This window comes from Gobio gobio (assembly GCF_949357685.1).
Source record: "Gobio gobio genome assembly, chromosome: 13".
In the NCBI taxonomy this organism is placed as follows: Eukaryota; Metazoa; Chordata; class Actinopteri; order Cypriniformes; family Gobionidae; genus Gobio; species Gobio gobio.
Genome location: NC_137106.1, coordinates 30,839,428 through 30,852,703, shown reverse-complemented (window position 1 = coordinate 30,852,703; position 13,276 = coordinate 30,839,428). Strand labels below are relative to the sequence as shown.

The following is a 13,276-nucleotide window of genomic DNA, read 5'->3' as shown; positions in this document are numbered from 1 at the left end:
TCGCGCATGCGTCGTGGAGGCACACACGGAAGACAAGAACAAGTTGGATAAAGGTGTTATTTAGATTTTTTTTCCGCACAAAAACTATTGTCGTCGCATCGTGAAATTATTGTAGAGCCACTGTGGTGAGATGGACTTTGTAACGACGTTTTAAGTGCCTTTTATGGGTCTTGGGAGTGTAAATGTACTGAATGCCAATGGAGGCCTATCTGAAGCCTTTCTCAGCCATCAGCTTTCAACAAAAATATCTTAATTTGTGTTCCGAAGATGAACGGAGGTCTTACGGGTGTCCAACGACATGAGGGTGAGTAATTAATGACATCATTTTCATTTTTGGATGAACTAACCCTTTAAGCAATTAAATCAGGAAATCTGTTTAAACAGATTTCCCTTCTTTCTTTTCTCCTACGTTGCTCTCTCTCTCTTCTCCTGAGACATCATCATCATCATTTCCCTACACCCGTATCCTCAGAAAAGGTCATCTGCGAACCTGGTGCTTTAGCTAATAAGTGCACTCATCAGCTATGACAGCACAGCTGCTCCACTTTAATATGAGGGACAGCTTCCACAGGAAAGAGAAATCAATTAGAGAGTGGCGTAGGTCTCATCCTCAGAGGCTGCTGGGCTTATTTTATCCCAGCTCATCTCAACCCTGTCTACGAGCTCATCGCTTCATTAGCATGGCTTTGAACTTTCACTTTAATCACGGGGGGAGATGGCACTAAATAATGCAGTGGCGAGCTGCTGAAACAATAATCAGGTTCGTACAAGTGACACAACAGATCGGTTGTCGTTGTTAGAGGTTACTTGAGGAGGAAGTTGAGGCGGGGTAATCAGAGCAGTTTGGAGCTTTAGCTGTTGCTAACCCCTACTAAAATGTACTGCGTAAATATGATTTTCGACATGAATGTATAATGCTAATAATGATAATGCTGTTCAAATGTTTGGGGTCAGTATTTCATCAAAAATACAGTAAAACCAGTACTATTGTAAAATATTATTACATTTAAAAAAAAAAATATTTTATTTTATTATATTTTTAAATGTTTATTCCTGTGATGGCAAAGCTGAATTTTCAGCATTATTACAGTCTTTAGTGTCACAAGATCCTTCAGAAATCATTCTAATATGCTGGTTTGGTGCTCAAAAACGTTTCTTATTATCATCAGTGTTGAAAGCAGTTGTGCTGCTTAGTACTTTAAATGGTTAGTTCACCCAAAAATGAAAATAATGTCATTTATTACTCACCCTCATGCCGTTCCACACCCGTAAGACCCGAGATTCCGTTCATCTTCGGAATGTTGAAATCCGATGGCTCAGTGAGGCCTCCATAGAGAGTAAAGCAATTTACACTCTCAAGATCCATTAATGTACTAAAAACATATTTAAATCGGTCCATGTGAGTACAGTGGTTCAATATTAATATTATAAAGCGATGATACTATTTTGGTGCGCCAAAAAAAACTAACTTATAACGACTTATATAGTGATAACCGATTTCAAAACAATGCTTCGTGAAGCTTCGGAGCGTATATCGAATCAGCGAGTCGAATCATGATTCGGATCACGTGTCAAACTGCCAAACTGCTGAAATCACGTGACTTTGGCGCTCCGAACCGCTGAATCGGCTCGCTGATTCGATACACTCCGACGCTTCATGAATCAGTGTTTTGAAATCGGTTATCACTATATAAGTCGTTATTTAGGTTTTTTTTGCGCACCAAAAATATTATTGTCACTTTATAATATTAATATTGAACCACTGTACTCACATGGACTGATTTAAAAATGTTTTTAGTACATTAATGGATCTTGAGAGTGTAAATTGTTTTGCTCCCTATGGAGGCCTCACTGAGCCTTTTGATTTCAACAAAAATATCTTAATTTGTGTTCCGAAGATTAATTCTTCTTACGGGTGTGGAACGGCATGAGTAATAAATTACATTATTTTCATTTTTGGGTGAACTAATCCTTTAATTTTTTAGAAACTATGATACTTTTTAGCACAGCTGACCAGTCCACGTTTATGTGTTCTAGGCTTTGGATTTGTTTAATCCAGCTATGGTCTGTTATCTGATTCTGATTTCCAAGTGGTGTTTATGATCAATGCATTTTGCGGATTATAGAAAGCCTCTTCAGACTATCCAATAATATTAGTCCCGGATTTGACAGGACTATAGAAATATCTTGATGATTGAATTTGGCTATATCTATCACCAGTAGAATTACTTTTGTGATAGCCAATCATACAGATGTTCTTTGTGGCAAGCCTTCAAAACTGGGCTCCAAACAAATAGGATGATCAGTAATTTTCTGTTAATGCCTTGAGATGCCACTTGCTTCTTCAAATATTATTTCATAATCTATAATCTGATGACCGGATGAAATTGTGCCTTTTTTTGTTCAATAGAATAAACACATGGAAGAATATTTATCATTCCGCCCGCCCATACAGTATACTACTTGATTTTAGTGATAGGCCTATTTATCATGCAGCCTGACTAGTTAATCATTAATCACGATCACATAAACCCATTATAATAAATGTCACACACTGCAAATACACTTCATTATTTAGTCACACTGGCTTCACAGCAGGTTGTGTTGGCTGTAGTCAGATGACTTTAGCTGTTTTTTTGATGCATTGTACTGCTGAAAAAATTAAAATAGGCATGTTTAACAAGATTTCATCTTTAATATGAATGAGTTTGTCTGGAATTTTCATCATTTGTTTATTTATTTAAAATTTTTACTGAAACTAAATATATAAAAACGAATTAGAAATGTGTTCACAAAATAAAAACTAAACTAAAACTAGCAAAACAATTTATAAAACTAAACTGATTTATAGCAAAATTAAAAAACAATATTAAAATAAAAACTAATTTAAAAATGCAGAACTATAATAACCTTGGTGTGTGTTGTTTAATCTTATATAATGAAATATAATTCAATTTCAGTATAAATATAATTAAATTCCAGTATATTTTATATTACAATATATTATACAGGTTATTTAATTGCATTATGATGACAACTTATATGAAATAATTACATTGTAAGGGCCTGAATAGTCCTTGGCATTTGCTATATAAAAAATCCACATCAGTCGACCACTGCTTGGCTTGTACTGGCAAATGAATCCATGCAGAATGAATTGTGGGACTCCTGGGCTTCTCTAATCAGGCTGCAGGGCGATGCATGACAGCAAGCATTGGGTTGGGATGTTCTCGGGTCAGTCCAGGGTAAAGTACCCATGGCTCCAGCCCTCAATAAACCTGCTGGCAACTGCAAGTGAACATCACAGTCCTGTTCTCCCAGGCCAAAAGCGAGTTGCAGTTTCCATCCAGGGGTCCTCTCCCGACCCCACTGCTGAAATGCCAGCTCAATTGTTGTGGATTTAACGCTAGAACGGGACTCAAAGGGCTGTGTCTATACTGGGGCTCACAAGACCCTGTGCACTGAAAGAGCTCTTTGTTGATGGGTACCCATGAAGGGGGTACAAGCAGAGATGAGTTATAATGAGATGGCTTAACCCATTTCAAGCCTGGGTTGACTCAGAGAAACAGCAATGGGCTTTTCCAGTGCTCGGATCTCTTCTGGTAATCTGAGAGAGCAGTATGAGTGATCTTTGATCGTGACGAATGTGTGTCCGTCTGTCCACAGGGGTCTACGCGGATGCCTGGAAGTGATCTGCCGCCCCCTGTCACGGGATACCTGCCGGCAGCACAGAAACCAGAGGCAGTTGTACATGCCATGAAAGTAAGATTATGATGCTGATGTTGCAAAATCAAGCCATACAAAAATTGTATTTGATTGATCGATTTGACAGCACTACTAAAAATATTATGGCCTAGCAGTGCTCATGCATTCTACTTAGTTCAAGGCTGGTTTGCGTCATTTCCAAGTTGTGTTCCCACATCATTATTTAATCATTTCTCATCCTCTCTTTGCCATCCCTCAATAAAAAGTGTAAAAAATCATTACAAAGTTATAGGTCGTGTCTGATTTCAGGAATTAGATTGAGTTTCATTGTAGAGACGCCTGATTGGTTGCTTGCTTGATTCCCCAGGCATAGGTTTTAGGACGCATCATTGAGTTGAATTATTACTTATTATACTAATACTGTCACCTAGAGGATTTTCTGTGAACTGTAGGATTTCTGTTATTTGAAAGAAAACAAAACATTGGTAAAGGGAAGCAGAGAGAGCCAAAAAGAAGTCATATAAATATTACAGTAAATATCATATAAAAGAAAAATAAAATACCACAAAAATTATAATAGTTTATTTAAAATTTTCTGAGATAAATTGGTGCTTGCCTGTGCAAAACTTGCTGCCACAGTGCAAGGTCCAGTGTTATTTTAGTATTATTTATATACCATTATATTATTTATTCATATTTTGAATTAGTTTTTATTTTTATATTTAACGTTTTCATTTAAATTTTTGTAATTTTGGTATTGTCACGTTTGGTCTTAAAGAGCGCACAGTGAAAGGAGTAAATAACAAAAAACACACAGGAAAAACCGCTTGTACCAAAAAAGGTACAAGCACCTTAAATTAAATCCCTTTAAGACATTCTTTTTTTGTCTGTTAAATAATAGGGTTGGGTACCAAAACAATATATACCCATTTCGGTGCCACTTAAATTCAGACGTGCTTCCGCGCTTTGGCTGGCGCCGAGCCAGAGACAGGCCTTCACCTTCTTCGTTGCTCTGGTTGGTTGTAGCGCTATCCCATTGCGTGCAGAGGGAATTTGAAAGACAGCGGTTTATCCCGCCCCTCGGATTGAGCCCTGCCAATGGTGTGTTCCCACACCCAACATCTTGATGTGGGTCTGGCTTGTCAGGCTATATGGAAGCGGCAATAACAATCCTTTCAGACAGTTATAATTTGCCTACGTGATTTATTCACATCAGATACACATTATATAGTTACTATATAGTTAACTCTATTCTTCTCCCAGTTCACCGGTCACTTACTTTCATGTATTTCGTGAGACGTGTACGTGTTGTAAATCCGACAGATCCGATTCTCTGAGGCGCAAACTAACATGGCGCCGCCCATCGCGCATTATAGCTCAACTAACACACATTCACTTTGAAGCTGGTTTGTAGCATACCAAGAATACAGACTACTTTGCTGTTATTAATACTAACAGTTACTTAGTGTTAAATTAGCCCTATTGTAGTTGGGTTTGGTGGCTTAGGTTTTACTGTGAATTTGTTAAGTAAATTGTGTTTTGTATTTATTTATATTTATATATTTAAGTATACTTTAAACTTTTAATAAATGGTTCAATTTAAATAATAGTAAAACAATTAAATAAAAAGCCATTCTTTAATGTCATCCACCTCGTTTTGTGGCTCTTTTTTTTAAAGTATCGATTCAGGCACCGTTTAGACAACGGTACTGTTTTAAATGTATCGGTTTGGCACCGGTATCGAAAAAAACCCAAACGATACCCAACCCTATTATATAATGGCGCAAACATCAGTAATGGCGCAAACCTTTTTTCAGCGCTAATTTATCACTGCGTGTCTTTAGTAAATCCTGACAGTAGTTTTTTAACGCCAAAAAGAGGGTTTGTGCTGACGCAAGCTGTTAGTAAATCTGGCCATAGATACACTGACTAGGCTATTGTCACAACATGTTGGTTGCTAAGGTGTTATAGGTCATTGCCAGGTGGTTGCTAAGGTGTGCTGGGGAGTTGCTATGTGGTTTCTTACTTCTACAAGTGAAAATAGCCCATCCTCAACTCAAGTCTCTGTGAAATTTTGACTCGGGTCCCCTTTTCATTATTAGTCTATAACATGTTTTCACCTGGCAAAAAAAGTATTTCACTTTTGATTTGAGGTATCAATCATTTTGTAGCACAAAAAGTTGCCAGGTCCCTACATACTTCGGGTTAAGGGTTCGTTCATGTCAGTTAAGTATAGTGATAGTGAAGCTTGCTGTAGCGAATACCGCTAATCATTTAACCCTCTGTTGATTTGCTTTGTAGGTATTAGAAGTCCATGAGAACCTAGACAGGAAGATCCCAGAGGACTATGAGGAGGATCTCAGTGAGAAAGAGAAAGCCATTGTCAGAGAGATGTGTAATGTGAGTCTACTTAGTAACATCTCCCATCTGCCTCCCCCTCCCCTGAACCTCAGCTTAGATTCATTAATAAAACCCTGTTCAACAGAAAGAGGCTGTAAGTTTGTGCTCCCTCTCCCATGTGTTTGTTTTCCTGTCACTTTGTATAATTACGCCAGCTTTGATTGAGGACACTGTTTGAATGTTTCACAACAGAGACCCACTTTCAGGCCACTTTAATGAGAGGCCTTGGCAAAAGTCCTCGGGAGTGTTTACTACACAGTTGTCCATGCAATTAAAATAACTTGATCGTTGAAACAATGCAGGTTTATCAGCTCCCTGAAGGGCCCCTGGAATCTGGGACCTGTGCTTTGTTCCTTCACGGAGAGAAAAATCTCAGATAGCACAAGGGCTTCTTTCTTTTCTGATCATAATTAGTCCCCAGTCCCACCCAACCCCCTTTTTAGAAGATCTCTCTGATAATATCATATAATGTAATATGATATAATATTACTAATTTAATATAGTTTTATGTATAGTTTATATATATATTTGTGTTGTGTTGTGTTGTATATTTGTGTTTACATAATATATGTGTGTAGTGTGTTTAATTATTATGTATATATAAATACACACACATATATTTAAGATTTTTTTTTAACTTTTATATATAAAATATGTATATGTATATATAATATAAATGATATACAGTTGTGGTCAGAATTATTGGCCCTGGTAAATATGATGGCTGTAAAAATAAATCTGCATTGTTTATCCTTTTGATCTTTTATTTAAAAATGCGCAAAAATCTTGCCTTTCATTGAAGTAAAGGAATTGAAAGGAGGGGGTAATCACATTATGAAATAAATGCTTCTCCAAAACACGTTGGCCATAATTATTGGCACCCTTTTATTAAATACTTTTTGCAACCCCTTTTGCCAAGATAACCGCTCTGAGTCTCCTCTTATAATGCCTGATGAGTTTGGAGAACACCTTCATATTCCCAGCTCCATGTTGGTGCGTCTTCTCTTCAATTCACCCCACTTATTTTCTATAGGGTTCAGATCAGGGCAGAAGCTTCATTTTGTGCTCAGTGACACATTTGTGTGTTGATTTTGATATTTGTTTTGGATCGTTGTCGTGATGGAAGATCCAGCCACGGCCCATTATAAGATTTCTAGCAGAAACGGTCAGGTTTTGATTTTTTATCTGTTGGTATTTGCTAGAATCCATGATACCATGTCTCTGAACAAGATGTCCTGGACCTCCAGCAAAAAAATAGGCCCACAACAATAATGTAGCAGTATATTTAACCTTGGGCATGGCGTATCCCTGTTTGCACCAAACACAAATGGTGTTTTTTCTGCCAAAAAGCTCATTTTATAGTTTCATCTGACCACAGAACCAGGTCCCTTATGAAGTTCCAGCCGTGTCTGACAGCTGAATGTGTTTGAGTTTGTTTTTGGATGAGCGAGGAAGATTTTTCTTGAAACCCTCCCAAACAAATTGTGGTGATTTATAGGGGTTGTTTAAAGGCTTTCTGACCCCAAGACTCAACTAATCTCTTCAATTCTCGATCTGTGATCATTGGAGAGTCTTTGTCCACTCAAACTCTCCTACTCACCATGCAAGACAATATAAACACACATCCTCTTCTAGGCAGATTCATCTTTAGTTGATTGGAACTTAATTTATTAATTATTGCCCTGATAGTGGAAATGGGGATTTTCAATGCTTAATTTTCTTACAGCCACTTGCTATTTTGTGAAGCTCAACAATCTTTTGCTGCACATCAGAACTATATTCTTTGGTTTTACTCATTCTGATAGATGATTAAGGGAATTTGGCCTTTCTTTTTTCTCATATTTATCCTCCTGTGAAGCAAGAAGTCATAACTGGACAATTTCATGCTCATAGTCACCGTGGTGTGCTAAATTTTTAAAATATTAATGGGAATATATTTGAGAGATATTTTACACATAACATTTTTTAGGGGTACCAATAATGATAGCCTACATTTTTTGGAGAAAAGCATTTATTTCATAATGTGATTTACCCCCTACTTTCAATTCTTTTACTTCAATGAAAGGTTTTAAATAAAAGATCAAAAGGATAAACATTGCAGATTTATTTTACAACCATCTTTGATCATATTTACCAGGGGTGCCAATAATTATGACCACAACTGTAAATATATACAGTATATGTATATCCTTCGGATGAGACGTTAAACCGAGGCCCTGACTCTCTGTGGTCAATAAAAATCCCAGGTTGTCCTTCGGAAAAAGGCTAGGGGTGTAACCCCGGCATCCTGGCCAAAATTTGCCCATTGGCCTCTGCCCATCATGGCCTCCTAATAATCCCCATATACTGATTGGCTTCATCACTCCTATTGGTCTGCTCTCCACCAATAAGCCGTCGCATCTTCCAGGTGGAAAAAGTGTTAAAATCAGGAAAATTATACTTTGCACTTTTTCATAAGAGGTTAAAATATTTTAATTCAAATTGTTATTTAAATGTATAAACCAAATGTAAATTTTTATAATAAAAATTGCAGTCAGTCATTTAATTTAAATATTAATTTAATTAAAAAAAAATTTTTTTCATCATGAGTTGGTTCATTAGGTGTCATTACTAAACTGGTCAGTTTAATTTTTAATTAAAAAGCATTTAGAATAAAAATAAATAAAATAAACACTAGATAAAGCAATAAATACTAAATAAATGAAAATATAAACATTTATTTAGATATTTCATTTTGTTTAGTTAATTGGCTGCTAGCTAATGTGTTTTGCAAGGAAGATCTTTCACCAAAACCCGAACAGTCACATCATAATTACCATCACACCCAATATCAAAAATCAGTTTATTCCAAGACATACTGCAATGTAACACAGGAGATATATCTAGAATATATATAAATAAGACATTTTTTTCATTTCTTACAAGATTTCAAGTAGTCAAAAGCTTCCACCCAACTGTGTGTTCGCTTTGTGTGTTCAGGTGGTGTGGCGAAAGCTCGGTGATGCAGCAGGATCCAAACCTTCCATCCGCCAACATCTCTCTGGGAACCAGTTCAAAGGCCCTTTGTAGCTCCCATGTCAATGACCGGCAGGGCCTTGAACAAACAAACAAATCTGTGAATATGACAAGAGGAGCAGACAGATCTGGGCAACTTCGGGAAATGACACAAAGGACTTGGCTTCTACTGCCAGCTTCTCTCATGGCATTCAGTTGAGACATTTCAAACCTATTACCTACAGCGCCAGGTGGTAGTTTAATATATAATGGACTCACAATTAGCCCAAGCTCTATTTATGTGCATACCTTCCAAGTATTCATACAAGGCAGCTTAATGGATTCATGAAAGCACACAACTCTTACACAGATAAATGCCCCATGTAGACACTCCTACAAGATAAAACCTTTCCGCTCCTAAAAGACCATTTCATAATTATCCAAGGATGTTTTATTTATTTATTTGATTTTTTGTAGACCACTACCATTCAAAAGTTTACTGTTGGGATCTCTTTTGCTCACCAAGGCTGCATTTATTTGATCAAAAATACAGTAAAAACAGAAATACTTGGCAATACCACCACACCTGTCCCTAACTTTACCCATATCCCACTTCAATATCAGCAAAAGTGATTTGCAATACAATATGAACACAATAAGTACATTGTAATCATTTTTGGATGCAAGTACATAGTAGTTAAGGCCACCTAATATAAAGTGGGACCATGAAACCTTATTATAAAATGTTGCCGAAACCTTTTGCAACATTATAAATGTCTTTACTGCCACTTTTGATCAATTTAATGCATCCTTGCTGAATACAATTATTAATTTCTTTTAAAAAAAAAATCTGTATTGACTCCAAACCTTTTGAATGGATGTATATATTTTGATTTCAGCCACTCGCATCACATCAGAATGTGACTATTATCATTACAAATAAACTTAAACCAAGAATCATGGTACCATGCCACTGACAAATAACAAGTTTAATGTACTGCACAATGCCAGTTTGTACTAATTTATTGCTGACAGTTGGTTTTTGGAACCTGTTCATGTAGCGGCAAAATAAAATATGATGGTAAGATTTTTTTCCAGCCATGGAAATGACACATTTGCTCAGGTTCCCAGACATGCATAAAATAACACAATAAAATGTACTTTATATGAGTAAATTCTAGTCTGGGAATATTCAGAAGATACATGCAGGCCAGCTCATGAGTATAATAAGTATTTTTTTTCCCAAACAGTACTTATAAATGCCAGCTCAACTTTCACTGCATATTATGTAAAGTACTTTCATGTCCAAACTGACAATCGTGATTTATTGAAGCTGCTTTCTATGCCTTGTGGTCTATCAAATGAAAGCAGATCAAAAATGTCAAAATTCAATATCATTATTTTATAATGCGTCCCAGTGTAGTGCTTTTAACTGCACATGAGACCTAATGGCTTTATGGTGTCATAATTGCAAGTACTGTTAAAACTATCTGTTTTAGGTCTACAGATTGAGTCCTGTATGAAAAGAACTGGAACCCAATTTCAGTTTCTAGATACTGAATAGGTGCAATATAGATGAATGGAAGTATGGAAATGTTGTGTTTTCAGCTCAGCCTGGAATAGCATAACTGATTCCAGTTTGCGGTGTGAATTTTCATCATCACTTCATAGCATTTAGTATGTGATGAAACTTTAGCACATGCAGTTTTAATCGGAGCATGTAAAGTACCTCAGCCAGTCACATTTTCCATTATTCCTTTTACCCAGCTCATTGCTTCTGTGTATACTAAATGACATCAGACCATACAGTATGTGCTGATTAAAACTGGATAAGATTAGCATTATTAATAATGAGCTTCTTTTGCTGAATTGTCTGTAAAACGTCTAATTCTACTCCATAGGCCTAGTTCATGAGACTTCAGGCAACGTCTTTTTTGTGTGCGTACCCTACCGTACATGATATAAAGCAAAGTCTGAATGGAAGTAAATGAGAACGCAGTATATTTTGAGTTTGTGTGTTATAATTCAGAACCATTATCTGTGTATACAAGGACTGCCTCAAAAGATGCTTGCTGCATTCACACAAAAGCTCTTTTTTTGAAAACCAGTGACCCGATAAGCCATAATTTTGTATCGTTTGTTTAAATCGAAGCTATTCTGAGCATTGCCGAAATCCCTCTCGTTCTTTTTGTATTAAACTTGTGTGGAATTTCATTGAAATTGTATATTTATGAGAGCACTTTTACAGTGCTAGACTGAAATCACATTCGTATTGGATGGTTTTGTTCACACTGGATGCAGCAGGTGGCTTTTGGCGGTGTGTTACATTTTTGTTGTTGTCTTCTGTTTATGAGAACAAAATGCGCAGCAAACATTTGAACAAGTAAAGAAAATAATTGCATATTTTTTATGAAAAGGATACGTTGTGAATTTGGGTCAGTAAAACGGTGTGTACTGCTGGAAAGTGTTTCATGTGAACACAATGCCTAAATAATCGTTGTTGAAGTACACATATTCATTCAAACGATTTTTTTGAAATCCAATTAAAAGTGTCCTTGATAAGCAGATCTAGTCTACACAACTACTGACTTTTTTGTATTTAAGTTTAAAGCACAAAAGAATCTGAAATGCTGATATTTTCTTATTTTCTTTTCAAATGCACTGCTTCTTTTGTGAACGAGGATTTGATGTTTGAATCTTTCATCGAATTCGATGTTCTGTGTAGCTCATCTGTATGTGGAACACACATGAAGTTGTATTCTAGGACATACAATTCAGCGCAATGTAAATGACTTCTATTACTGTAGAATTCCTGTAACTAGCATGCGTTTATATATTTTTAATAAGCTGTATGTAGCTGAGAATGGACCCGTATTTTAGCTAATAAAAAATTCTAAATGCATTGCAAATAACCCCTCTTGTAGATTTGAAATAAAGAATCCTTCTCTTTGTAGAATGGCTTTCCTTTTTGTATTGAATGAAATGAACAGCAGAAAAAAGGCAGAGTCTGTCCTCTACTGGAAATTTACTGCAATTGCATGTACGCTCCTAATGATTGAATTTTTGTCTTTTCCAAAACTTATCTGAGAAAGGGCTTAACCGCCAACTATAGGTCAAACTAAATATTACATGAGCTGTGTTGTTATTTATTCATTCTATATAAGCTTACAATCCTGTTAATACTATTTCTGATATGGCTGAATGTAATTTTACCTTGAACCCTACATTGTTGTTGTTTTCTAATTATATATACATTTATGTCTTTGGTGTAATTTAAACAGGGTTAGGGAATAATCAGTTATCATAAATGCCCACAAATGGTAAATAAAATATTATATAAAATAATAAATATAATAAGTAAAAAAGAGAATAAATTATATTGTACATTATAAAGTATAAAGTGGTAGAAAAATGAATTATTGATTTATGAAATGTATTATTTTTATATTATTATTATTATTATTATTAGTTCTATCAAATCAATGAATCGCGATTAATCACATCCAAAATAAAAGTTTGTGTTTACATATGTGTGTACTGTGTATAATTATTATTATGTTTGTATAAATAATTATATATAATATTAATTATATAAATATATATACAGTATATTATGCATGCAAATATTTCTTAAATGTATACATGAATGAGTGCGTTTTTATATAGGCCTAAACAATAATTATACACAGTACACACACATATATTATGTAAACACATTTTTTTATTTTGGATGTGATTAATCGATTATTATCTAATTATTCAATTTAATTTGGAATCCTTAGGATTGTACTTTATTATAAATGATAGGTTTATATATATATATATATATATATATATATATATATATATATATATATATATATATATATATATATATATATATATATATATATATATATATATATATATATATATATATGAATGATAAATGATGTTACATTTACAACAGTATGTTACAGTTGTGTTACATTTGATATACTATGATTGACGTTTTCCTCCGCGAATCATGTTGTGCAAACTTTATCCTTTTATGGTCACTTTATAAACCCAAAGTAAACTTCCAATCACAAGACACACAAGCCTTTTCAGTTTGTGTAGTCAACCTAACCTTGTAAATCTGACCAAACAGATCGACTCCTCTCACGACCAGTGAAGTCTCTACAAACGGGTACCGCCT

At 35.3% G+C, this 13,276-nt stretch overlaps 1 protein-coding gene across 2 annotated transcripts in view; it reads left to right on the top strand.

The window, feature by feature from the left end:
• ccdc85ca (coiled-coil domain containing 85C, a) overlaps positions 1 to 12,051 on the top strand; it is a 55,221-nt gene extending 43,170 nt beyond the window's left edge. Inside the window, exons 4-6 of one of the 2 annotated variants that reach the window (XM_079832688.1) lie at positions 3,667 to 3,762; positions 6,007 to 6,105; positions 9,085 to 12,051. In XM_079832688.1, the coding sequence (XP_079688814.1) occupies positions 3,667 to 3,762; positions 6,007 to 6,105; positions 9,085 to 9,174 (285 nt within the window). In that variant the 3' untranslated portion in view covers positions 9,175 to 12,051. The remainder of the gene's footprint in view (positions 1 to 3,666; positions 3,763 to 6,006; positions 6,106 to 9,084) is intronic. The other variant, XM_079832689.1, reaches the window with a different exon arrangement.
• Positions 12,052 to 13,276: the final 1,225 nt, after the last annotated feature.